The sequence below is a fragment of the Anser cygnoides genome, chromosome 10 (assembly GCF_040182565.1).
Source record: "Anser cygnoides isolate HZ-2024a breed goose chromosome 10, Taihu_goose_T2T_genome, whole genome shotgun sequence".
Lineage (NCBI taxonomy): Eukaryota > Metazoa > Chordata > Aves > Anseriformes > Anatidae > Anser > Anser cygnoides.
Genome location: NC_089882.1, coordinates 15,534,355 through 15,557,485, shown reverse-complemented (window position 1 = coordinate 15,557,485; position 23,131 = coordinate 15,534,355). Strand labels below are relative to the sequence as shown.

The window sequence follows — 23,131 nt, the reverse complement described above, 5'->3', positions numbered from 1 at the left end:
ACTAACTTAGGAAAAAAAAATCAATTTTAATCATCTTCGTCGAAAGAGTGCACATTTGAGTTTATGTGTAGACAAAAATTACAAGAGGATTTGTACACCCGCACATATAAAGCCAACTCAAATTCTAATAACTATAGTTTGACATAGCTTAAATAATCAAGTTCCATATGCTATCTAAATACGAGTTGAAGTACAGTGAAGGAAACAATATAGATGGGAAATCTAATGTAATCGATATAACCCCATATGGGAAAATTAAGAACTCAGCAATAGGAACCTAATTAAACGCACAGCAAGCGAATCAGCAAATCTGTATGTTCTGTCTGTGTTTGTTCTTTAACGCGAAGAATTCTTCAAAAAAAAAAAATTCTCTTCTACTAATTACAGTTATTCTTTAAACAGATGAGGTGCAAGTCAGCTATTTGCCTCAACTTGTTGAGTCTGAAACAACCATGCCAAAGTTAAGGCTGAAGCGTACTGAGCTGTCAACGCTCAAGTTCACTCGCGGAAGGGAACCGGCCCCAATCCGCGGAAGGGAACCGGCCCCAATCCACCCCAATCTTCCCAACCTATGGGGAACAGAAGTCCCGTTTCCTTACTGCACCTGAGGGAAGCTCTGGGGGAAGTCCCCATTTGTTCAGCCTCCCCCTTTAACACCCGGCGAGCTCCCGGCTGGCGGCTATCACAGGACACAGCCCTCACGCTGCTCTCAACGTTTCTCCAGAGAACGCGCACCGGTGTAAGAGCCTTTAGGGCTACAACACTTCCGAGGCCAGGGAAAGCCACCAAGCCCCGGGCCGTGCCGGCCCTCCGCCCTCACAGCAGGCCGTGCCCGATGTGCCGGGGCAGGCACGAAGCTCAGGAGCCGCCCCCTGCTGCCCGCCGCCCGGCACGACGGCCGGGGGGGGACGCGAGGGCCCGGCCCGCGGCGCTGGGGGCCAAGGGGCCGGGCCGGGCCGGGCCGGGCCGGGCCGTGCGGGCAGGAGGCACCGCGCCAAGCCCCCTCCCCCCCACCCCCCCTCATTCCGTCAGGCACCCCCCGCCTGGCCCGGCCCGGCCCGGAGGCCGCGGCCACAGGCCAGGCCGGCCCCGTTTGGCCCGGCCCGGCTCCACTTGGCCCGGCCCGGCCCGGCCCGGCCCCGTTTGGCCCGGCCCGGCCCCGTTTGGCCCGGCCCGGCCCCGTCCGCCCCGCCGCCGCCGCCCCCTACCTGCCCGACGCCCCCCGGGTCGCCGCCGCCGCCGCCGCTGCCCCCGGCCCCTGCGCTCGGCCCCGCGCACCCCGCGGCGGCCGCGACTGCTGTGGCGGGCACACGCTTTGCGCGTCACCGCGCGGGGCGCGTCACGGCGGCGGCGCGGGGAGCGGGGGGGGGGAGGGAGGGGGAGGGGGACGCCGAGGCCTCGCGCGGAGGCCTCACGGGAAACGGAGTTCGCGCGGCGTGAGGGTCTCCGCGCGTGCGCCCCGCCGGCAGCGGCGCCGCGGAGGAGGCTGGGAGTTGTAGTTTGCGGCCCGGCAGGGGCTCCCCAGGCAGACGGATAACGTGCTCCCATAGAACCATCAGCTGATGGCCACAACAACTAGAGGCTGAACCAAAGCTCGAACTTCCTTGGACAAAACAATTGCTTCTCATCTCTCCATCACTGTCATACTTCAGACCACCTCACGATACTGCGAGAAGATCAGCAACGTGTAAGGAGAGGATAAAACCACCTCGCCAGGTTGTAATAAGCTTCTAGACTTGAGGGCTGATTGCTGAATCAGAGGAGGAACAACACTGGCAAGAGAAGCCAGAAAGACACAAGCCGTGTTGCCAGAGCTCACAGCACACCTCAAGTGCAGCTAAGGGCAGAAACGTGTGGCTGAGATGCCTCACCCGCTCCCAGCTGCTGGCAGAGAGCCCCAGCCCGAGCCTCCAGGCGGCAGCTTCACCTTCCTGCCTGCTCAGACCTTTATTCCGAGGGTGAGAACCAACTTTGTGATCAGGAAGGTTATAGCATTTGGAGAGACTCCCAACCTGTGGCTGCTCAACAAGCTAAGGACAAGGCTTTCAGGAGAGTTAATCGCCCACCTTGACCTCCAACACAGATCTATATTGACTAAATTTATTGACTTCCTGCACTTCACCTTTATTAATTGCAGTTACCTGCTTGTGGGAGTCAGTTTGCTCATTAACATGTTTCTACTTGCAATTCAGTTTCTGCTATAGCATAGCTGAGAGAATAGTTACTGACTTAGCAGTCAACGCTGCTGTTAAGTAGTTACTGACTTAGCAGCCAACAGCCATCACCAACCTCTACAGGGTAATTTTGCTTCGTGGCTCACGGCAGGTGAGTAGTAACACCAGTAACAGAGTTCAGTCCTTTCTCAGCACTTGTGTGTATCACACTGCTGCTGCAACTGCACACAGCACCCAGTTCATTCCCTGGCAGCATGTGGAGACGAGCACAGTGCCAGGAACCAAACTGCTGAGAGGGTTTGGACCTGCCCTGCGAAGATGCTCGTAAACCAGGGTGTTTCTCTGCAACTCCCATGCCCCAGGCAGGGGACTACGTGAATCAGGCGGAAGGTCAGACGTCTGGGGACCTGCACCAGGGAATGGAGGACATTTTCCAGGAGTGCAGTGGAGGTCAGTTCAACCATGATGTGCTCTGCTGGAGAGTGCTCTCCTCCTTTGCACCCTGGCACTCACCTGAAGTGCCCGTGGGCCCATGGTGAGTGAGCAGCAGACACAAAGCTCTCCCAGGAAGCCTCAGCTCCAGCCTTGGTACCATCTATCACTCTGACAGCCTTTATCTCCCTGGATAGTTCAGGGGTTGTTTTATGAGGGGTGATGCAGAGCTGCAGCAGTCTGCATCTGCAAAAATATCCCTCGTGCCCCAGGGGCTTTACACACTGTCCAAACTCCCCAGGAGCACTTGTTTGCTATCTATATAATAATGCTACAATTTTACATGCCATGCAAAATATATTGATTGAAGGATTAGATTATGGCCGTGAATATCTGCAAGCTGGCAGGCAAAACATCATCAGCAAATGGTCTGCCCCTGTTCCTTGCCTATACGAACAAGGATGAGAGAAGAGAGACAGAAAGTGAGGTCGAGTAGAGAAAAGCAGTGCAGAGGGACTTCTCTGCCAGGACAGACTGAGCACAGCGGAGGGGTTGCAGACATTGCCACAGGTTGCCTGCAGTGCAGGTGACATGGGCAAATGGGGCCCAAATGTCCGTGCTAGATGTTGTGCAACAGGAGTTGCAGACTTGTAGAGAAGACAACAAGAGTCCAGTCACTAGGTGGCACACCGGCATCATCACACCAGACCAGCATCTTGGGAAGATGGGAAAGAGAGCAAAACAACCCAAAACACAAATTAACAAGCAATTAACTTGGCCTGAAGTGCTGAGAAAAAGACACTCGTGCGCACACACATTGAGCAAAAACGTCCAACAACAGGGTGGAGAAATAAAATGTAGAAGTGCATACAAAATTTGTCCACTCATTCAAGTTCTGCCTGGTCTCCTTTGCCATTTCCAAGTGACAGGAGGCAAGGCAGGGGAGCCCAGCTCATACACGGAGTGTGAAGAAGAAATACAGGGGGCAGCAGAGCTGGAAGCTGTTCTAGGGGATGCAAATACTGCCTCTTTTGAGAGCTGAGCCTGCACCTGTGTGCTGAGAGCAAGCATTTGGGTTTTCTCTCTAGCAGAGGAGGCTAAGCAAAGAGAAGTTTCTTGCAGCAGATCAAGCTTCTCTGCTTCCCAGATAGAGAATTTTCTTTGAGCTGGAGCTAACACAGCAACACAAGGTATTTATGAGGAGGGGCTGGGGAGAGATCTACGTTTTGGAAGAAGCCCAGCTACCATTGTGCATTGCTGTGCTACTGTAGGCCAGTAGAAGCAGTTCACTGCCGAAATCACCGAGGACATGGCCAGCTCTGCTAGCTCTCCTGGGTGCTCGCAGGGTCCTCAGGACTTGCCGTCAGGCACCTCAGGCTCTCAGAGTGTTTATATGGTTTCAGCAATGCAGACACAAGCTCACCAGTCAGCTTCCACCTGAGCAATGGTTTGGCTGAGAATTTAGCCCAGAGAAAACAGATCTGTATCTAGGAACACAGAAATGCAAGAGAATATTGTTCATCAGCACTGATACTAATGAGCAATGAGCAGGCAAACAGCTTTCTTCCGAACAGGCCGGTGCCAAATCCCTTCATCCTGACAGTCTGATGCCAAGAGCACATAACTGCCTAGTTAAGCATCTGAATGGCTGCACACCTGTGTTCCCAAGCTAGGAGCCTACAGGAAAGTTAAATAATACAGACTGACCACTGTTGGGGGAAGTAAAGGGTCATGCGCTGCCACAATCCCAACCGTGTTGTCGTAACGCCGCATGCGACCCGGCACCGGGCAGAGTCTTGCTGAGAGCTTTATCCACAGATTCTCATGGTCATCTAGCAGCTTCAGGCAGATATTCAGACCTCTCCTCTCCCCCAAATCACTGTAAGGTGGGGTTGTTGCTGCGCCCTGTGTTGTGCGGGTTGTATATTGCCCAAAGAGATGACTATATGCACCCGTGATCCAGCAGTGAGGAAAAAAACATTCGGAGAGTGGAAGTGCAAAGATAAACCATGTGCACAAGATATGAAAGGGAGAACATAAAGAAAGGGATAGTAAATATGAAGAAAGTGGCATTAAGGCAATAGCATATGTAGTTGTCTGAGTAAACTCCAACTGAGAATGAATTAAATGTTCATTTCAGGCACCGTATGAAATCCCTTGCTCGTTTTTGTGGTTTTACAAGAGTTTTTCTTTTTTATCTCTTTTGTTACTATAGGAAGCAGTCACTCAATCAGCAAAGAACACTCTTCATACTGAAAGAAGGAAGAAAAGATTATACACAGAATACCATGAGATGCCTGCAAGACACACACTGGGAATATAAACGAATTCCTCCTGATACATTGCAGCAATAGGGATCTTTGGGATTAATCGTAACAACAGCAGCTGACTAGCAAAGACTAAAGAAAACCAGGGAAAAGGATGGTTTTAAGACAACTATCCTTTTAAGAGGAGGGAGAGCTTTTTGTTTGTTTGTTTGTTCTCCTCTAAAGAGAGATTATCAAGCCTTAAGTGCAGGTTCTATATCTGCCCTCTTTTCTCCATGACCTCTCTACAAGAGGTAACTGGGTGAGGTGTCTGTATGTGATAGTTTTGACGCATGCAGAAACAATAAGCAAATCGGTGAAGATGGGCTATAGCACATACAGGCACTGTAGATGCATGTTAATGTTGTTAATATTCATTAGTTGTTTTATCACCGAGGGTCTTAGTGATGGAATATTTGTGATGTTCTGCAATATGTGGTGAGCCTAATCTGTAGTTTCACAGTGGTCGTGTTTGCAGCTCTCAGAGCTCTACCAGCTATCAGCTCCCAGCAGCCACACGGCCTCAGCACCACTGCAGCTGCTACTGATACGTTTGGACCTGGACCACCGATCACTCAACTCACACCTAAATTCAACCACACATATAAAGAAGCCCTGAAGCTGCCCTAGCAGCAGAGAGTATTTAACAGACTTTAAAGTCCAAAAAATTATCAGCTGAAGGGAGGTAATGTAAAGCTACAAAGAGGGACAGGCTGCAGGACCTTGTTCTGTGACTTACCCAAGACACTTGCCTTAAGTTTCCCTCTCCCATGAAGCAGTTTGTGTTTTTCAGCCAAAAGGACTAAATTCCTCTGCCAATACCTCTCTTCATGCTGCCCTGACTCCGTGGCCCCAGAAATGCTGCCAGCAGGACAGGGATGTCTCAGGGCAGCTTACTGAAGCACTGAGCACCACCAAGCCCACCTACCTTGGAGACACAGGCAGGCCTGGTGCAGGACGTTAACAGCCACCAACCCAAAGGATCTTGGGTGACTTCATAAGGTGCCAGTTCTGCTGCTGAACTCAAAATTCCAGGCCAGGATGGCGACCCTGGCCCCAGGGCTCTTCCTCTCCCTCTTCCTCTCCCCCGCACCCACCTTGCACAGACAATGCTGTCTTGTCTCTCCTCCAGCTGCTTCAAAATCCTAGCCCACAGGGAGGGTATACAGCAAGAACAAAACTTCATACATTTATTTGCATGAACAAAACAGAAGTGCTTGAAGATGCACTTGGGGTGGAAGGGGGAGGGAAAAGAGGTAAATTTGTAGGAATTCAACCAGGTGCCAACCCACAAAGGAGAAAAATGCCACTGCCTCACAGGGCACTCTGTATTGTGTTAGCAATTGCAGAGACATACTCATGGGCTTTGCTCTTTGGGGAGCTTCGTTTTGAACATTTAGTTCCATTTATATGAGCGAAGGGATTTTATATAGCCATCTATTCCTCTGGGATGCAGATCCTTATTCTAAAGCCAGAATTGGCAGATGCTAAGCAGAAAAATATCCAAACATATTCTCTGCTTCTGGAGCTGAGTATCTGAGCAGGCAGTGAACGATACACTCCAGCATGTAAACACGCAAATGCTCAGCAGTAAAATGGGCTGTTGGTGTGCATCATTCACAGCCTGCTAATAAACCTGCCACAACATAGCGAGTCATAGTCAAACATAGTTTGCAGGGCACCACTCAAACCTGGCTCTCAGGAACACTGTCATCACTTACGAAGTGGCACCTTACTGCAGGCCACATTGCCATCTGTGAGGTGTACCTGCTGTAATAGGATTGCTAAACTGTGGTAAAATGCAAGGAATTATGAAGCAGGGGTATTTTGGAGGAATAGCTTTGGCATTCCCCACTGAGAAGAATAGACAATTTATTATTTTTTTTTTAATTTTCTTCCCCCTCTGTATTCTTTCTGCTTAAAGTCTTATTCAGAGGAAAAGATCCTTCAGAACTGTTGGGCCTATCAGACCACCAGCACGACTCCTTTCATAGCACTGACAAGAATTTTCCCTTTACTACCTTATTTTACAATTCAAGCCCGATGTATGTTTGTGCTTAATGTAATGTTTGTATGCTTGTTGTAATACAATACTACAATTAATACAGTGCCTGGACAGTAATCTTATGTGCAGTCTTGGATGGAAACACTGCTTTAGCCCAATGAGAAGTTAAAAGGATAGGATGAAGTGATTAGATACACTTATGGCTTTACAGGCTGTTGGCACAGCACAACTCACAAGAGATTTTAGCAAAACAGACACAAAGCTGTGAGCCAGGAGGGAAAAGGGAGGCATGTTTAACCACTTTTGAGGCCAGGATGCTATTTCCTTATTCACATAAAGCAGAGTTATGGCTGTGTGTACTGAGGTTTACATTCTTCTTTCTTTGGATCATGGCAGCAAGATCCCTGAGTCCATGAAATATGAGGGATGACGGTGACTGAGATAAAGACAAGATTTCACCACAGACATTTTGAATCACCTCCGTACCAGCTTCTCTCAGTGTGCTGGCTTGGGACCATTCCCAGCTGGTTTCGTAGCAGACAAGTCCATCAGGCCACGCTACCTCCCTGAGGAGTTGCTGGTGATACACAGTCCTCTCCTAGCTGCTGCTAGCGAGCGTTACATTCTCTTGGACTACAGAATACTGCCCACGAGCAAGGGGAGCAGCAGTGGATGAGAGAACCTACTGAAAGATGAATCTCCATGGGACTGCTGCAGTTGCACAAAGTTTTACCAACACGCTGCAGTTATCTGCCATACAGGAGATTAATATTTAGTGCTTCTATTAGAGCAACATCTCCAGATCTAGCCGTGTAACTCCCATTATCCCAGCACTGGGAGCATCCTGGGGGCTCAGGCAGTAGTTGGGGGGCAATGAAAGGTTACTGGGGGTCCCCAGTAACTCCTTTTAAATATACTCCCAGTGACACATCAGTGATGTCTAGAGCCTCCTAGTACACTTCAAGTGCCCATCAGTGCTATCTAGAGCTTCCCAGTGCCACCAGTGCTGTCTGTCTAGAGCCCCTCAATAATCTCTATGTCCTCTCTAGGACTTTCTACACCCCCAAGGATCATGAAATGAAGATTTGGGCCATCAGAATGGGGATTTAAGCTCTATAAATGAAGGTTTGAACTAAAAAAGGAGGCTTTGAACCCTGAAATGAGGCTTTGGGTCCTAAAATGATGCTTTTTGCACTCAGAATGGGGGGTTAGACTGAAAAGGGAATCTTTTGACTGAAATGAGTCTTTGAACTCTGAAAACATGGCTTTAGATTCTGAAAATGGGGGGTTGAGCCCTCAAAATGGGAGACTGGCCTGAAGAAGGAGGATTTGGTTCCTGAAATGAGGCTTTGGAACCTCCAAATTGGGGTATAAGCCCTCAAAATGAGAGCTTGGACTGAAAAATAAGGTTTGGGCTCTGAAAAAGAAAGAAAGAAAAGAAAGAAAAGAAAGAAAAGAAAGAAAAGAAAGAAAAGAAAGAAAGAAAAGAAAGAAAAGAAAGAAAAGAAAGAAAAGAAAGAAAAGAAAGAAAAGAAAGAAAAGAAAGAAAAGAAAGAAAAGAAAGAAAAGAAAGAAAAGAAAGAAAAGAAAGAAAAGAAAGAAAAGAAAGAAAAGAAAGAAAAGAAAGAAAAGAAAGAAAAGAAAGAAAAGAAAGAAAAGAGAAAAGAAAGAAAGGGAGGGAGGGAAGGAAGGAGGTAGAGAGAGAAAGAAGCACTTAAACTCTGAAATGAGGCTTTCGCTCCCCCCAAATGGATATGGTGGAATGAAAAGGGAGGCTTAAGACCCCCAGAACTGGAGTTTATGCTCTATAAATGATGGTTTGGAGTGAAAAAGTAAGCTTTGAGCCCTGAAATGAAGCTTTAGAACCTAAAATGAGCCTTTGGGCCCTCTAATTGGGGGTTTGGACTGAAAAAGGAGGTTTTGAATCATGAAACAAAACTCTGTCACAAAAATGAGGCTTTAAGTTCTCAAAATGGGGTTTTCAACAGATAAATGAGTCTTTCTGCCCACAAAATAGGGGTTTTGAACTGGAAAAGGAGGTATTGAACCATGAAACAAAATTCCATGTCCTGAAAATCAGACTTAAAGTTCTCAAAACTGGGTTTTTGATAGGGAAATGAGGCTTTGGGCCCTCAAAATGGGGGGTTTAAATTGAGAAAGGAGCCTTTAGACTCTGAAATGAGGCTTTGGGTGACTCATATGAGGCTCTGGGTCCTTCAAATGGGGGGTTGAGACCTCAAAATGGGAGTTTGAACCCTCAAAATGGTGGTCGAGCTGACCTCCCATTTCAATCCTCAACATGAGGTTTAAAGCTTACAAAACGAGTATTTTCACCCTAAAATCAGACTTTGGGTTCTATGAATGAGGCTTTGTACCCTCAAAATGGGTGTTTGAACACTTAAAGAAGGATTGGGACTGTGAATGGGAGGGTTTAGGCCCAAACAACTTGACTTTGGACACCAGCAAGGATTGTTTGGTTAACAAAAAGGAGGTTTTGAACTCTTCATACTACGTTTTAAACCCTAAAATTACACCTCGGGCTTCAAATCGAGGCCACGGGCCATAATGACGGCGTGGGTCGTAAAACAACGCTATGGGCTCTGAAGATCAGGCCTTGCCTGGCTTCCAGAGGCAGCGGGTGTGCGCGGGGCCCCGAGGCACGCTGGGAAATGTAGTCCTTCAGCACGGCGCCCAGAGCGCCCCACCCCGGCAACAGTGCGCGCGCGCACTGCCCCGTGGCATGCTGGGCGATGTAGGCCCGGAAGGGACTCCCCGGCAGCCTGCGCTCCCCGGGTCTCAGGCGCCATTCCATCCGCCTTAGGCCCCAAAAGGAGACTTTGGGCCCAAAAATGAGTTGGGGGCCTAAAAAAGGCGCTTGTGCCCTGAACGTATCGACCATAAGAATGATTCTATAGACCCAAAGCTCAGAGTTTGGCCCCTACAGACACTTGAGGACCATAAAGTGAAGCTTTGGGCTCTTAAAATGGAGAAAGTACCTTGAAGTGAGAAAGGAGGCTTTGGGCCCCAAACGGAGGCTTTGGGCCCTCTAAATGGGGGTTTGAGCCCTCAAAATAAAGCTTTCATTCCTCAAAATAGAGGCATTAAGCGTCACTTCAGGGTAAAGCTTCATTTTTCAGTCCAAACCTTCATTTTAAGAATTAAAAGCCTCTTTGAGGGCTCAAAGCCTCAGCTGAAGGACCCAAAACCTCATTTCAGGGTTAAAATAGTTCTTTTTAGTCCAAGACCCAATGCTAAAGGCTCAAAGCCCCATTTCCAGAGCTCAAAGCCTTGTTTCAGGGTCTGAAGCTCAGTTTTTCAGTCCAAAGCTCAGTTTGGAAGACTTGGGTCTATATTGTGAGGGCTCAGAGGCCTCAGCACCACCAGTCTACTTGCTGGCAGGGTGCTTTGGGAAAGCGAAAAGGCCGTGTCTGTGTAAGCACTGCTCAGCAACAACTAAACCATCGCTGTGGCATCAACACCGTTCTCATCACAAAACCCAAATGTAGCACTATTCAAGCTGTTATGAAGAAAATTAACTCTGTTCCAGGAAAAAAAAATAAATCTGCACCCCTTATTCCATACAATTTACATCATGCTCAGGTCCCCCCCATCCAGTACATCCTCATTGATCACCACCACCATTCCCGTCCTTCAAAATACAGCACTCAGCGGTGCCGTGACTCTGCTCGGCCCGCTGATAGTCCACGTTTACACCTAGCACTGCAGCCTTCCCCTGGGCATCAGCCTCTAGAGGCAACTGGAGATCACACTCTGCTCTCATCACCTGTGACAATAAAATACGGTTTTATTTACTCCTTGGCTCTTGTGTCCGAGCAGCTATGGCTCCGTAAGTGAAACGCACCAGGTGCTGCTCAGCAGCATTTGTCCTGACTGCTGCAGACAGCCAGGCCTGGGGCCCGTGCTGTGATTTCATCACCAGTGCAATCCCAGGCTCCAGTATTTGTATTTCAGCCCCCAAAGACAAGGCAGAAGCAGCTGCTCTACCCTCCATGTCACAGTGATCTCCCGCAGCACCCAGGTGGGATTCTCAGCAATGCACACCCAAAGGCAGTTGGGCTGTGCAGGATGCCTGTGCTGAGGATGCTCTTCCCAGCTCTCCCAGCCTCTCCTCCCAGGAGAGAGAGACTGGTGCCTTCAGCATCTTTGTGGCCCTTCCTTGGGCTCTCTCCAGTCTGTCTGTGGCTTTCTTGCCAGGCCTGGCCTTTGCTGAATCTATCTGTGGTGAAGAGAGGGAATTGTCTGTGCTCCGTTTGCTTTTTTGCCTCATTTTTAATAGGAACAACAGATTTTGGGCTGCCCAGTCCTCAGAGCTGGAGGACCATGACTGCGGGAGCAATGATTTTCCATCTGTGGTCACCAAAATTGAAAGGAAACAGCTTTATGACCACTAACCCCAAGCCTAACCCTAACCTCAAACCCTAACGCAAAGCACTAGCCCTCATGGATAACCCTAACCCTAACACCTATCCATTAAACCTAACCCCCGACCCTAAAGCTAAACCTAACACTAAATGCCAACCCTAACCCTAGTGACATTAACCCTAACCCTAAACCCCATCCATGACCCTAAACCTAAACCTAAGCACAAAACCTAATGCCTTACCCTAAAGCTAAACAAAGCCATAAATATAACCCTAATCCTAATGATTGTGGATACCCCTAACCATAACAGCTAACCACCAAACTTAACCCTTAATCCTAACCTTAAAAATAAACTAAACCATAACCCTAAACCTAACCCCTAACCTTAACTGGAAAACTAAATTTCGATCCTTAACCTAACCTTAAAGCTAACCCTAACCATAACCCTAACCCGCTCCCTTAAACCTAATTGTAACACTAAATGTAACTCTAATCCTAACCCTAGACCCTAACCGAAGCATTAACCCTAATCCTTTCCCCTAATCTTACATCCCAAATCTAAACCTAAGCCTAATTCAGTCCCCTAACCCTAATCCTAACCCTTACTGTAACTCTAATGCTAAACCCTAACAGCAAGCCCTAACCTTAACCATAAACCTGTTAGCATTCATGAAGACACATAATCCACAAAGTGATTATATGAAAGTGCTTTATTAGGCGCCGGAAGTTAGGGCATGCCTGCCCAAATCTAACTTCGTCCGATTTGTTCACTCAGCTCTCTTTTATCTCCTAAAATATTACATATGCATTAGGTTTCATAACACATCTATGCATATTCATTTCCTAGCTCCGCCTAGCCCCGCTTCGTATGCTAATTATCTTATCAGTCCTTCTGCGCTTGCGTATTACTCTCTGGTGGTCGTCCGGGTGGTCGTCGGGATGAAGTAAGATGTCTTCATCAGAGATGAACTTTTTAACCTTTTCTTATGCATGCTCTCTAAGCCCTTTGTCTCATACCAAACCGCAAGGTTGGTTTGATCCAGTTCCCGGGGTCCGAGAGGCCCCAGTTATCTAGATGTCTTGCAAATTGGGCATTCTTTTAGTCCTCCTCCTTACTCCTCATCATGAATCGGTGCGTTCTCTCATGCTATCCCTGCACATATATTTTGTATCTTCCAAGCGCAGCCCCGGAACAGTACATCTCAAATGTAACACATATTAAGCAATATTGTATATTTCATCTTCTATTACCAACAAACCCATCCATAACCCCTAACCGTAACACTAACCCTAACCTTAACCACAGCCCTAACATTAAAGCTAAACATAACGTTAAACACTAACCCTAAGGCGTTGTATCGCAAATGGAGGCCCTGGGCCCTAAAAATTAGGTTTTGTGCCTCAAACTAAGGCTTTGGGCTATTAAAATGATGCCTTGGACCCTGAAAAGGTGGCTTATGGGCTAAAATTGATCATTTGGACCTTAAAATGATGGCTTGAACCCCCAAAATGGGGCTTTGAGTTCTCAAACAAGGGGGCTGGATGCTAAAATGATTCTTTAAGCTTTACAAATGGGTGTTTGGACCCTGGAAGAAGGCTTCAGGCGCTAAGGCTCCACAGCTCTGACCCCCTACCCCCGCCCCGGCCCGGCGGCCATTTCGGGCGCCTCAGCCCGCCCCGCGCTGACGTCACTGCGCGCTCCGGCCGCCAGGGGGCGCTGTGGTGGCGGGGCCGGGGGCGGGGCCTGGGCCGGGGGCGGGGCCGGGGGCGGGGTCCCCGGGCCGGAGCCGCGCGGGAACCGAGGGCGCGGGGCCGGCGGCGGCGGCGGCGGCGGGTGAGCGGCGGGGGGGGGCTGGGGGGGGCGGCTCCTCCCCGCCCCGGGACCACGCAGCGGGGGGGGGGGGGGCGGCGGGAAGGTGCCGCGGGGGGGCTCGGCAGGGGCTCGCCGGGCGGCGGAGGGAGCGAGGCGGGCCGGCGGATCCCCGGGGGGGGCGGGCACCGCGGGGCGCTCCCTGCCGGGCCGGGCCGGGCCGGGCGGCGGCCGGGGGGCGGCGGGGAGCGGCGCTGCTGCATCCCCCCCACCCCCCGCCCCGCCAAGGGCGGCTTGTGCAACCCGGCCGGTCGGTTGGCACCGCGCTTCCTCTTGCCTGCGGCTTCGCCTGCGCAAGGGGGGGCGGCTGCCGGGACCCGCTCCTCTGCCCTGGGCACGGCTCGGCACGGCTCGGCTGGGCACGGCACGGCACGGCTCGGCACGGCACGGCACGGCTCGGCTCGGCTCGGCACGGCACGGCACGGCTGGGCACGGCACGGCACGGCTCGGCACGGCACGGCACGGCACGGCTCGGCTCGGCTCGGCACGGCACGGCTGGGCACGGCACGGCTCGGGGACCGGGGCTGGCGCGACGCGGGGCACCGCTGGCTTGCAGCGCCGATGCCACCGAGCCCCCCCCCCCCCCCTCCGTGGCGGGCGCTGAGCTGCCCCCGGTCGCTGTCCCGGCAGTGCGAAGAATGGGCTCGGTGCCGGAGGAGCTCAGCCTCGTCCCCCTGCACCGGCGGCCGGAGCTGCTGGAGGCCTGCGCCGAGCTGCTGGCCGAGGAGTGGGGCAAGAGCCGGGCGCTGCGGCTCCACGCGCTGCAGCGCTCCTCGGACGCCTTCCCCACCTGCCTGGTGCTGCTGCGGACCCCGGGCCCCGCCGAGCCCCCCGCCGCGCCGGGGGGTCCCTGCCGGCTGGTGGGGCACGTCCGGCTGTCCCGGGTGGCCGGCCAGCCCCACGGCCTCTTCGTGGAGAGCGTGGTGGTGGCCCGGGCGCTGCGGGGCGCCGGCTACGGGCGGCAGCTGATGGAGGCCGCCGAGCGCTACGCCCGCGCCCGCGGCTTCCGCCGCCTGCACCTCAGCACCCACGACAAGCAGCACTTCTACGCCCGCCTGGGCTTCGCCCTGGCCGAGCCGGTGCAGAGCGTGCCCTTCCTCAGCCCCGCCATGCCCGCCGAGGTGCTGCGGGCGTTCGCCGCCCCTGCCAGCCCCGCCGCAGCCGCCCCGGGGGGGCTCCCTGCCCCCCGGCCCCCTCTGCCCCCTCCTGCTGCGCCCCCGCCACCCCCTCTGCCGCCCCCGGCCCGGGCAGGGGGAGGCCAGGCCGAGAGCTGTGGGCAGAGCCTCCTGGAGACCCCGCACCGCGACGCCAGGGGGCTGCCCGTCTTCTGGATGAAGAAGGACATCTGAGGGCGGGGGGGGCGAAAGCCGGTGATTAAAAAGCAAGCGCGGGCGGAGGCAGCTGCCCCCTGTGCTGCCTGGCTGCTGTTCTTACGGGCTGCCTCCGGACCCCCGTCTGCCCCTGGGGTGGGGATGGGGGGGTCCTCGCGCCCAGTCCGAGCTCGGGGCGCTGCAGCACAGCGTGCTGGGGCCGGTGAGCGCTGCCCAGTGCCACCAGTGCCACCGCTGCCCAGGGGGCTCGCCGTGGGGTCGCTGGGGCTGGCCTCCATCCCGCTCGCCTGTCCCTGTCCCTGGGGAAAGCGGGGTGTGCGCTGGCTTGAGTGGTGCCAGCCTGTGCGCAGAGCAGGGAGCAGGGGGCAAGGGCTGTGCCCGTGGGGGTCGTGTCCCCCCAGTACAGACCCCGTGAGGGGGCTGGAGCTCTCTGTGATAGGAGGCCCTGGAGCACGGGCAGCAAAGTGGATGTGGCCCCGAGGTTGCTCAGCCGCCTAATCCCCGGCTGCCGGCCTGACCCCTGCCACGGGCACAGGGTGGGAGCATGCAACCCCCTGCCCGGGCTGGGGGCTCCTGTGGGGCACAGCCCCCAGAGGGGTGCCAGGCTCAGCACCCCATCAAATGGGGATGAGGTGGTCGCAGTGCTCCTGCTTGCAGCAGGGCTGGAAGCCAGGAGGGGAATTGAGGCGGGGGGCAGGCGTGCCGGGCAGGCCCTGGGCTCTGTGGCTGGCAGAGCCGTACCGCGGGAGGGATGGAACGGGAGACGGGAGAGGGGAAGTGGGATTTTTGGGTGGGCAGTGGTGCAGCTGTGCATGCTGCCAACCCCGCTGCTCTCTCCCCACAGGCAGCGCCCCATGGGCATGGGGCCAGTGCTGGCGCTGTGGGTCTGGCTGGCACTGGGGGCAGCAGGTGGGAAGGGCCCAGCGCCCGCACCCCTGGCGGGCGGGCAGCCCTTCGCCGTGGTCTGGAACATCCCCACAGGCCGCTGCCAGCACCGCTTCGGCGTGGGGCTGCCCCTTGCCGACTACGGCATCGTGGAGAACCGGGGCGGCCACTTCGCCGGCCAGAACATCACCATCTTCTACAAGAACAAGTTCGGGCTCTACCCCTACATCTCCCCCGGGGGCGTCGCCCACAACGGGGGCATTCCCCAGCAGGTGCCCCTCCGCGCCCATCTCGCCCGGGTGGCGGACGACATCCGCCTGCGCCTCCAGCCCGCTTTCAGGGGCCTGGCCGTGGTGGACTGGGAGGAGTGGAGGCCCCTCTGGGCCCAGAACTGGGGGGCCAAGCGCATCTACCGGGTGGCCTCGGAGGAGTGGGCGCGTGAACGGCACCGGGGGCCCCGGCTGGCCCGGCGGGCGTTCGAGCGGGCGGCGCAGGCCCTCATGGAGCAGACGCTGCTGCTGGGCAGGAGCCTGTGCCCGGGGGGTCTTTGGGGCTTCTACCGCTTCCCCGACTGCTTCAACGGCAACTGGGCCAAGGTGGCCAACTACACCGGGCGCTGCAGGCCGGCTGAGGCGCGGCGCAACAACCAGCTGGGCTGGCTCTGGGCCGCCTCGGCCGCCCTCTACCCCAGCATCTACCTGCCGCTGCCGCTGCCGCCCGCCCTGCGCCGCCACTACGTGCACCACCGGCTGCGCGAGGCCCTGCGCATGGCCGCCCGCGGGGCCGCCGGCCGCCTGCCCGTGGTCGCCTACTCACGGCTCTCCTACCGCCGGTCACCCCGCTTCCTGGAGCCGGTAAGGGCTGGGGAGGGCCGGGGGCACCGCTCAGTGCTGGGGCACGTGCGTCCCCCCCCCAGCCACATCTCTGCCCGCCCTTGCAGGCCGATCTGGAGCACACGATCGGGGAGAGCGCAGCCCTGGGGGCAGCTGGAGTCGTGCTGTGGGGGGACATGTCTTACTCCCGCTCGGCGGTGAGTATGGGTGCTCGCTACCCCGCCATGGGCTGGAACCGGCTCAGGAAGCAGCTTGGGAGTGGGACAGGCTCGGGAGGGGAGGGGAGGCTGCAGGGACCCCAGGCTGCCCCACAGGGCTGGTCCTCACGGCAGCCTCCCCCCCTCAGGAGAGCTGTGCCAGCCTACGCCGCTACCTTGTGTCCACCCTGGGTCCCTACGTGGCCAACGTGACGGCGGCAGCGCGGGCGTGCAGCCTCGAGCAGTGCCACGGCCACGGGCGCTGCGTGCGTCGGCAGCCCCGGGACCTGGGCAGCCTCCTGCACCTCGGTGCGAGCCCGTGGCTGCCCTTCCGCTGCCACTGCTACCGCGGCTGGGCCGGCCGGGGCTGTGCCCAGCAAGAGCGGCCCGACCCTGCCACCTGCCCAGCACCCACCCGCGCCCACAGCCTCTACAGGCACAACGGCCTCCAGCCCCCCGACGCCTGCCTGCCGCGCGGCCTCTGGGGCTGGTGACCAGGGACCGCCCCAGCTGGAGCAGCCTGGTGCGTCCTACGGTCTCGTTAATTTAAATAAATTGGCGCAGTGCAGCTGGCATGGTCCTCGTGGGCAAAGCTGGAGGGGGTCCTTGGTGCCCCCAGGCCAGGTGCGCCATGGGGCAGAGCCCCCACTGGGGCTGAGCAGGGACCCGCCTCTGCCTCAGTTTCCCTATCCCAGCTACGCCCTGGGGGAAAGGGAGCACGGGGGGGGGGGGGGAGCCGGTTTTCCCTCTGCCGTGCTGGCTCCGCACTGCCGGCGGCCTTGATGCAGCCGCCAGGCCCCCCTCCCCAGGGCTATTTTTATCCCCCCAAACACATTTCATCCTGTCCTATTTTAAGCAGAGCAGTTGGCGCACCAGGAGCCCAGCGCCCGGCTCCTGGGGGCCCCAGACCGCCTCGCTGCCCAGGGGAGCGGGGCAGGGGAGCCATGCCCAGGGAGGCTGCAGAAGGTAGGCTGGGGACAGGCGAGGGGCTGGTGGGGACACTGGCACCCGGGGGGAACCGCGCAGGTTGGAGGCAGCAGCCAAGCTCTCCCCGCACCGCGGGGCTGCGGGCAGGGATGCCAGCCCAGGGAAGGGCAGGAGGGGCGCGGGGGGCTGTGGGGGCAGCAGCTGGCACAGCACCCGGCCAGCTGCAGGCGTGGGGGCGCTGGGTTCCCAGGGGCGGCCTGCAGCAAAGGGCAGGGACCCACAGTGCCTGCGGGGTGCCTTGGGGGCGGCCGGGAGCACCCAGCCCCAGAGGGCACGGCCCTGCCATGCACCAGTGCTGCTGGAGGCCCCCACAGCCACCGCTGACCCCAGGAGCGGGCACGGGGCTACCCTACCGTGCTTGGCCACAGGCACAGCCCACCAGCCCTGCCCCCTGCCCCAAACCACACAAACATCTATAAAATCCCCCTTCCCTCATCCCCAACTGCTTCCTGGGACAGCGTGGACCCAGCTGGAACCCTGCGTGCTCCCCAGGCCCCCTCGCCATCCTCCGGGGGACACGCCACCGCAGCGTGGGGCACCAAGTCCCCGTCCCCACACCTCCAGCTGTGCATCCCCAAGCAGCACCCGAGCGCTCGGGCACAGTGCCTGCAGGGACAGCCAGCCCTGGCGGCAGCCTGGCACGGGGCTGCCTGTGCCCACAGGGAGCCGGAGGGGGCAGGAGCACATTCCTGGCCCTGGGCGGCTGCCAGCCCCACTAACAGGCTCTGGGACCGTGGCCACCAGGCTCCCACTTACTGCTCCGATGACAGCGCGCGGAGGCTGAGGGGACAGCCAGCTCGCCTGGCCCTGTCCCGTCTGCGGCAGCTCCATGCCAAGAGAGCACTGGGTTGGCACCAGTCAGCATCACCACCGGGAGGGGACACGGGCAGGTGGGGGCCTCTGGTCCCCACAGGGGTGCCCGGGCTGCGTTCACCCCTTTCTCTGCTCCTGGCAGACGGCGCGGGCAGGGCGGAGGGCGCTGCACCGTCAGAGCCTGCCGACCCCGAGGGGGCTGATCCCGGAGCCATCAGCCTGCGCCCCGTGGAGTCCATCAGCGACCTGCACTGGGCCTCGGCTGGGCACAAGGGCACCGAAGGTGAGAGCGGGGCAGCGGACACCAGGGCACTGCTGCCTGGGGGGAGCGGGGCCAGGCACTGACCCTGCTCTTCTCCCCACCGCTGCAGGGAACGGCCCAGCTCCATCCGGCACCCGGCTGCACTGCCTGCCCCACAGCCCCCCACACCTGCCCACGCTGCGCCCCGTGCCGGCTACCACCACCTGCCCTTGCCCCGGCCGCCCCCTCTTCCTCGCCCTCCTGGGCCTCCTGGCACTGGCCAGCCTGGTCCTGGCCACGATGGCCATCTACCTGAGCGGTACGTGGGACCAGGCAGGGCAGGGGGAGGTGGATACGGTGCCACACGGCGCCGGGGGCTCGGGGACGGCTGGTGGCCCGTCCCCAGCATCCCCTGTCCTCCCCTGCAGTGCTGCAGAGCCAGTCGGTGCAGGCGCTGGCCCAGTGGCTGGAGAGCCAGGAGGACGCCATGCGTCAGCTGCGGGCTGCCAGCAGGCAGCTCTGGGCTCACCTCAACGCCAGCGCCGAGCGCCGCTGAGCCGCCCCAGCAGAGGAGGAGGAGCCCCAGCATTTATCGCCCCGTCCCGCTCCTCCCTGGCGGCGTCACCCCCAGGGCACACAGGGGCCAGCCTGCCCCTGCCGTGCGCCGTCGGAGAAAGGGAAGGGCCTGCAAGGACGGGCACCTGCCCCGGCCCTTCCTCCACGAGGCAGAAGGCACCCTCCCGTTAATTACCTCCTCTAATCAAGTCTTAGAAAATCACCACCGCAACCACATTCCCGGGGTGGCCAGTGCTGCCAGCAGGCACAGCCCCAGCCCAGCTGCAGCAGTGCCTGGGGAGCGGCGCCAGCCCGACCCCGGGAGGCACAGGCAGCACTGGGGGGGCCCCTGTGCCACCCACCCGGCACTTGTGTTCCGCAAGAGGACTATGCCACGTGAAGCATCTGGCACGACAAGGGGCCGCAGCGGTCCGCTGGCCCTGACACAGAGGAGGCACGCAGCAGCACATCACTAGCTCCCCGCCTCGGCTCTCCTTTTATCCTTTCTTTGGTTAAAAAAATAAAAGAAGGGGCAGCCCCCTGTGGGGCGGCTCCAGGCATTAAATACTCTGCTGTACACGTATAAAAGCCCGAGGGCTGGGGCGCTGGCCCCTCACAGTGCTGGGTCTGCAGTCCTGAGGGCCGGGACGCTGCCCTGCTCCGCCATCACAACACATCCGCACGTTTGTCCCGCACCCGGCTCCGGGCTTTGGTGCGGGCTTTGGAGGCAGCCGAGTTGTAGAGGTGCTGTGAGGAGAGGGGAGGAAGAAGAGGTCAGAGGTGCCCGCGGGCCACCCCTACCAGCACTCACCCAGGGCCCTGGGGGCACAAATTTGAGCAGCGGCGCCCAGCACCCGGCACCCACCTTCTCCAAGCGGGAGACCTTGCTGGCCTTCAGAGCAGCTGCGTCCAGCACCACGGGAGGCCCAAGGCTGAAGATCTCCCGTAGCAGCTCGTTATTCTGCGGGAGGAGAGGCCGTCAGCCCCTGCCAGTGCTGTCCCTGTGCCCCTGATGAGGCTGCCAGCCCCTACCTGGAGGTGGTGGCAGATGCCGGAGCCCAGAACCTCTCTGAAGGCTTGGTACGTCCGCTGGCGTGCCCAGCTGTCTAGGTACAGGCACTCCAGGCCAAAGCGGATGGTCTCCTCCGGGTGCTCCCCGCTCTGAGCGGGCAGAGGGGCATCAGCCACAACCCAGGCATCAGCCACGACTGTCCTGGCTCTGAGCAGGGCGTGGGGAACCAGGCGGTGCTGGGGGCAGTATCTCGATGAAGCGCAGGACATCTCGGAAGACGGAGCGCTGCTTCCGCCGCTCTGTCTTGGCTCGGTGCTTGCTGTTCTCGGTAGCCAAGACTTTGAGCTGGGCCCGCAGGAACTCTGTGTCTCGGTGGCACAAGCCCTCCTACCAAAGAAGGGGGCTTTGGGAGGGACATGGCCCCGCTGCCATCGCCAGGACTCGGGGCGCATGCTGGCGGTGCCAGCCGCAACCCCCGCTCCCACTCCAGCTGCTTGCCTCCGCGCAGCACCCCACCGCACCTCCATCTCCTGGGCCAGCTCGAAGACCAGCGCGATGGTCTCCCCGGCCACGATACGCAGAGCGACGCTATTGCTGGACAGCAGCGGGGGCAGCTTCAGCCAGAGGCTGCGATGAGAAGGCACAGCGGAGGGTCAGCGCACCCGAGGCTCATCGTGCACCCTGCTCAGCGGCCGGGGACCGGGTGGCTCCACGCCTCGTGATGGTGCCCGGGCCGCCCGTCCCTGCTCACCCACCTGTCCAGGAGGCTCCTGATGTGGGACGGGGGGCAGATGGTGAGCAGCAGGGACCAGGCCTGGAGAGCGCTGCAGTGGAGGGGTCCGTGCTGGGTCAGCCCCGAGCCACCCTCGTCTGCACTGGGGTCACTGAAGATGCCTTCCAAGCAGGACAGACATGAGAACAGGTCCTGGAGAGGGAAAAGCCACCCGTCGGACCCCAGCTGACACCAGGACAGGTCCACATGCCAGGTGGGCGCAGCGGAGCCCAGGGCTGATCCCACCAGATATCCAGGATCCCCCGGGGCACGAGGGGCTCGTCCACTCAGGACACCCCAGCTTGGCGGTGCAGCTTCCCACCCCGCCCGCCTCCGTGCGGGGCAGGGGACGCAGTGACAGCCCAGCGCCCTGCTGGCACAGGGGCCAGGCTGCGGGGCAGCCCCAGCGCCGTTACCTCGGGGTCGGCTGCAGCGACGTAGCAGCAGACGCCCAGGGCCGTGGCGCACTGGCGAGAGATGCGGGGAAGGGGCGGTCAGAGGAGGCCGGTGCGGCACCGTCCCCGCCACCCTTCTGCCACCGCGGGGGTCCCGGCCGTCTCCGAGCCGGTGCTGTCGGAGGCGCCGGGCTTACGCTCTGCCGGGCCGGGAGGCCGGCCGCGCCGTCGGTCAGGACGCTGACGAGTAGCGGCTTCGTGCTGCGAAACACCTCCTCCCCCTGCGGGCCGGGGCCCACCTGGAGGCAGAGGAGGGCGAGGACGGAGCCCACCAGCGCCTGCTCCTCGCCCGTACCTGCGGGCGCAGACAGACCCTGCTCAGGGCCCGGCCCCGGCCCCGCCAGCCCCCGGCCCCGCGCCCCGCGGCCGGACCTCTCCTCAGGCTCCTCTCCAGGCCGTCGGCCAGCGTCAGGCGCCGCTCCAGCAGGAAGGCGGCGAGGCTCCGGGCGGCGAGGGCCCGCCGCAGGCCCTGCAGGGCCGCCCGCCGCGTCCGGGCGCTGCGGGGAGAGCGGGGCCGTGGCGGGGGGCCGGCACCCGGCGGGCGGCACCCGCGGCCCGGGGCGGCGAGCCCTCACCTGCCGGCCTGGAGGCCTCCCAGGAGCTCCGCCAGCCTCCGCTCCTCATCCCCCTCCTCCTCCTCCTCCTCCTCCTCCTCCGCCGGGCCGGGCCCCTCGCTGCCGCCGCCGCCGCGCTGGCTCAGCGCCTCCCCGGCCGCCTCCTCCCCGCCGGCCCTGGCGGCCGCCGCGGCCCCTGGGCGGCACCGGGTGAGCGGTACCGGAGGGGCGCCAGCGCCGCCCGCCCGCCCGCGGCCGCCCCCCCCCCGCCCCCGGCCCGGCCCGGCCCCGGCCCCGCTCACGGCGCGCGGCGCGGCGCGATCGCGGCATGGCCGTCACGTGGCCCTCCCGCCGCCGGCACCGAGCCCTGAGGCCCCGCCCGCCCCCGGGGCAGCCCCCTCAACTGCGCATGCGCCCCTGGCGCGGCCCGCCGCGGACTACAACTCCCGGCGTGCACCGCACCCCCCCCCCCCCCCCCAGTGTCCCTGTGCCGCCCCGGCCCGGCCCGCTCGGTGCCCCCAGGACCCCGGCCCCCCTCCAGCCCCGGCCCCCCGCTCACCGGCCCCGTCCCACCCCTGTGCCCATCCCTGACCCGTATCTGTCCCCTTCTCCATCCCGTCCCTGCCCCAGCTCCATCCTATTCCTGTCCCCATCCCTGTCCCACCTGTGCCCATCCCTGTCCCCAGGTCCGACCCTATTCTCGTCCCACCCTCGTCTCCCTCCATGTCCCGCCCCTGCCCTGTTATCGGTCTCCATCCCTGCCCCATCTCCATCCTATTCCTGTCCCCATCCCTGCCCCGTCTGTGCCCACACTTGTCCCCAGCTGTCCCCAGATCCCGGACAGTTGCACCAGATGATCTCGGAGGTGTTTTCCAAATTTAATGATTCTGTGATCCTATGATCCTCTGCCCCAGATCTGACCCTATCCTCATCCCATCTCCATCTCCTTCAGTGTCCCATCCCTGCACCATTTCAGTCTCCATCCCTGCCCCAGCTCCATCCTATTCCAGCCCCATCCCTGTCCCCTCCCCTGTTCCCAGCTCTGTCCCAGCTCTGTCCCTATCCTCATCCCATCCTCATCTCCCTCAATGTCCCATCCCTGCTCCGTTTCAGTCTCCATCCCTGCCCCATCTCCATCCTATTCCTGTCCCCATCCCTGTCCCATCTGTGCCCATACTTGTCCCAGCTCCAGCCCTATTCTCATCCCATCCTCATCTCCCTCCACGTCCCATCCGTGTGCCTGTCCCCATCCCAGCCCTGCTTCCCCCGCTGTCCCATCCCCGCCCAGCCCTGTCCCTGTCCCTGACCCCGTCCCCAGTTTCGGTT

At 58.9% G+C, this 23,131-nt stretch overlaps 5 protein-coding genes across 11 annotated transcripts in view; 3 read left to right on the top strand and 2 right to left on the bottom strand.

Annotated features, from left to right (window-relative positions):
* DCAF1 (DDB1 and CUL4 associated factor 1) overlaps window positions 1-5,877 on the bottom strand; it is a 57,242-nt gene extending 51,365 nt beyond the window's left edge. For 3 of the 5 annotated variants that reach the window (XR_010833870.1, XM_067002958.1, XM_067002959.1), the window contains exon 1: window positions 1,209-1,360. The gene's annotated coding sequence lies outside the window, so the exon portion shown is untranslated. The other 2 variants (XM_013191990.3, XM_013191989.3) reach the window with 2 other exon arrangements.
* Window positions 5,878-13,048: 7,171 nt separating this feature from the next.
* On the top strand, window positions 13,049-14,575 carry NAA80 (N-alpha-acetyltransferase 80, NatH catalytic subunit). The gene is made up of 2 exons (XM_067003157.1): window positions 13,049-13,134; window positions 13,801-14,575. The coding sequence occupies exon 2, from the start codon at window positions 13,809-13,811 to the stop codon at window positions 14,517-14,519; it is 711 nt and encodes a 236-aa protein (XP_066859258.1). The 5' UTR covers window positions 13,049-13,134; window positions 13,801-13,808; the 3' UTR covers window positions 14,520-14,575.
* Window positions 14,576-14,717: 142 nt separating this feature from the next.
* On the top strand, window positions 14,718-16,984 carry HYAL3 (hyaluronidase 3). The gene is made up of 3 exons (XM_048073995.2): window positions 14,718-16,240; window positions 16,327-16,416; window positions 16,566-16,984. Exons 1-3 carry the CDS (start codon window positions 15,314-15,316, stop codon window positions 16,908-16,910), a joined length of 1,362 nt encoding a protein of 453 aa, XP_047929952.2. The 5' UTR covers window positions 14,718-15,313; the 3' UTR covers window positions 16,911-16,984.
* Window positions 16,800-19,156, top strand: LSMEM2 (leucine rich single-pass membrane protein 2). The gene is made up of 5 exons (XM_048074012.2): window positions 16,800-16,939; window positions 17,276-17,382; window positions 18,359-18,499; window positions 18,588-18,776; window positions 18,886-19,156. The coding sequence occupies exons 2-5, from the start codon at window positions 17,361-17,363 to the stop codon at window positions 19,011-19,013; spliced, it is 480 nt and encodes a 159-aa protein (XP_047929969.2). The 5' UTR covers window positions 16,800-16,939; window positions 17,276-17,360; the 3' UTR covers window positions 19,014-19,156.
* A 325-nt stretch (window positions 19,157-19,481) lies between these two features.
* Window positions 19,482-22,150, bottom strand: IFRD2 (interferon related developmental regulator 2). 3 transcript variants are annotated; one of them, XM_067003156.1, is made up of 11 exons: window positions 22,108-22,150; window positions 21,827-22,001; window positions 21,624-21,748; window positions 21,389-21,546; window positions 21,213-21,263; window positions 20,780-20,949; window positions 20,546-20,651; window positions 20,262-20,411; window positions 20,045-20,173; window positions 19,878-19,973; window positions 19,482-19,759 (listed from the first exon to the last, which is right to left on the bottom strand). In XM_067003156.1, the coding sequence occupies exons 1-11, from the start codon at window positions 22,133-22,135 to the stop codon at window positions 19,679-19,681; spliced, it is 1,269 nt and encodes a 422-aa protein (XP_066859257.1). In that variant the 5' UTR covers window positions 22,136-22,150; the 3' UTR covers window positions 19,482-19,678. The 3 variants fall into 3 exon arrangements, with proteins under 3 accessions (XP_066859257.1, XP_066859255.1, XP_066859256.1); XM_067003154.1 differs by having other exon boundaries at window positions 20,045-20,411; window positions 20,523-20,651; XM_067003155.1 differs by lacking the exons at window positions 21,624-21,748; window positions 22,108-22,150 and having other exon boundaries at window positions 20,045-20,411; window positions 20,523-20,651; window positions 21,827-21,972.
* Between the last annotated feature and the right edge of the window lie 981 nt (window positions 22,151-23,131).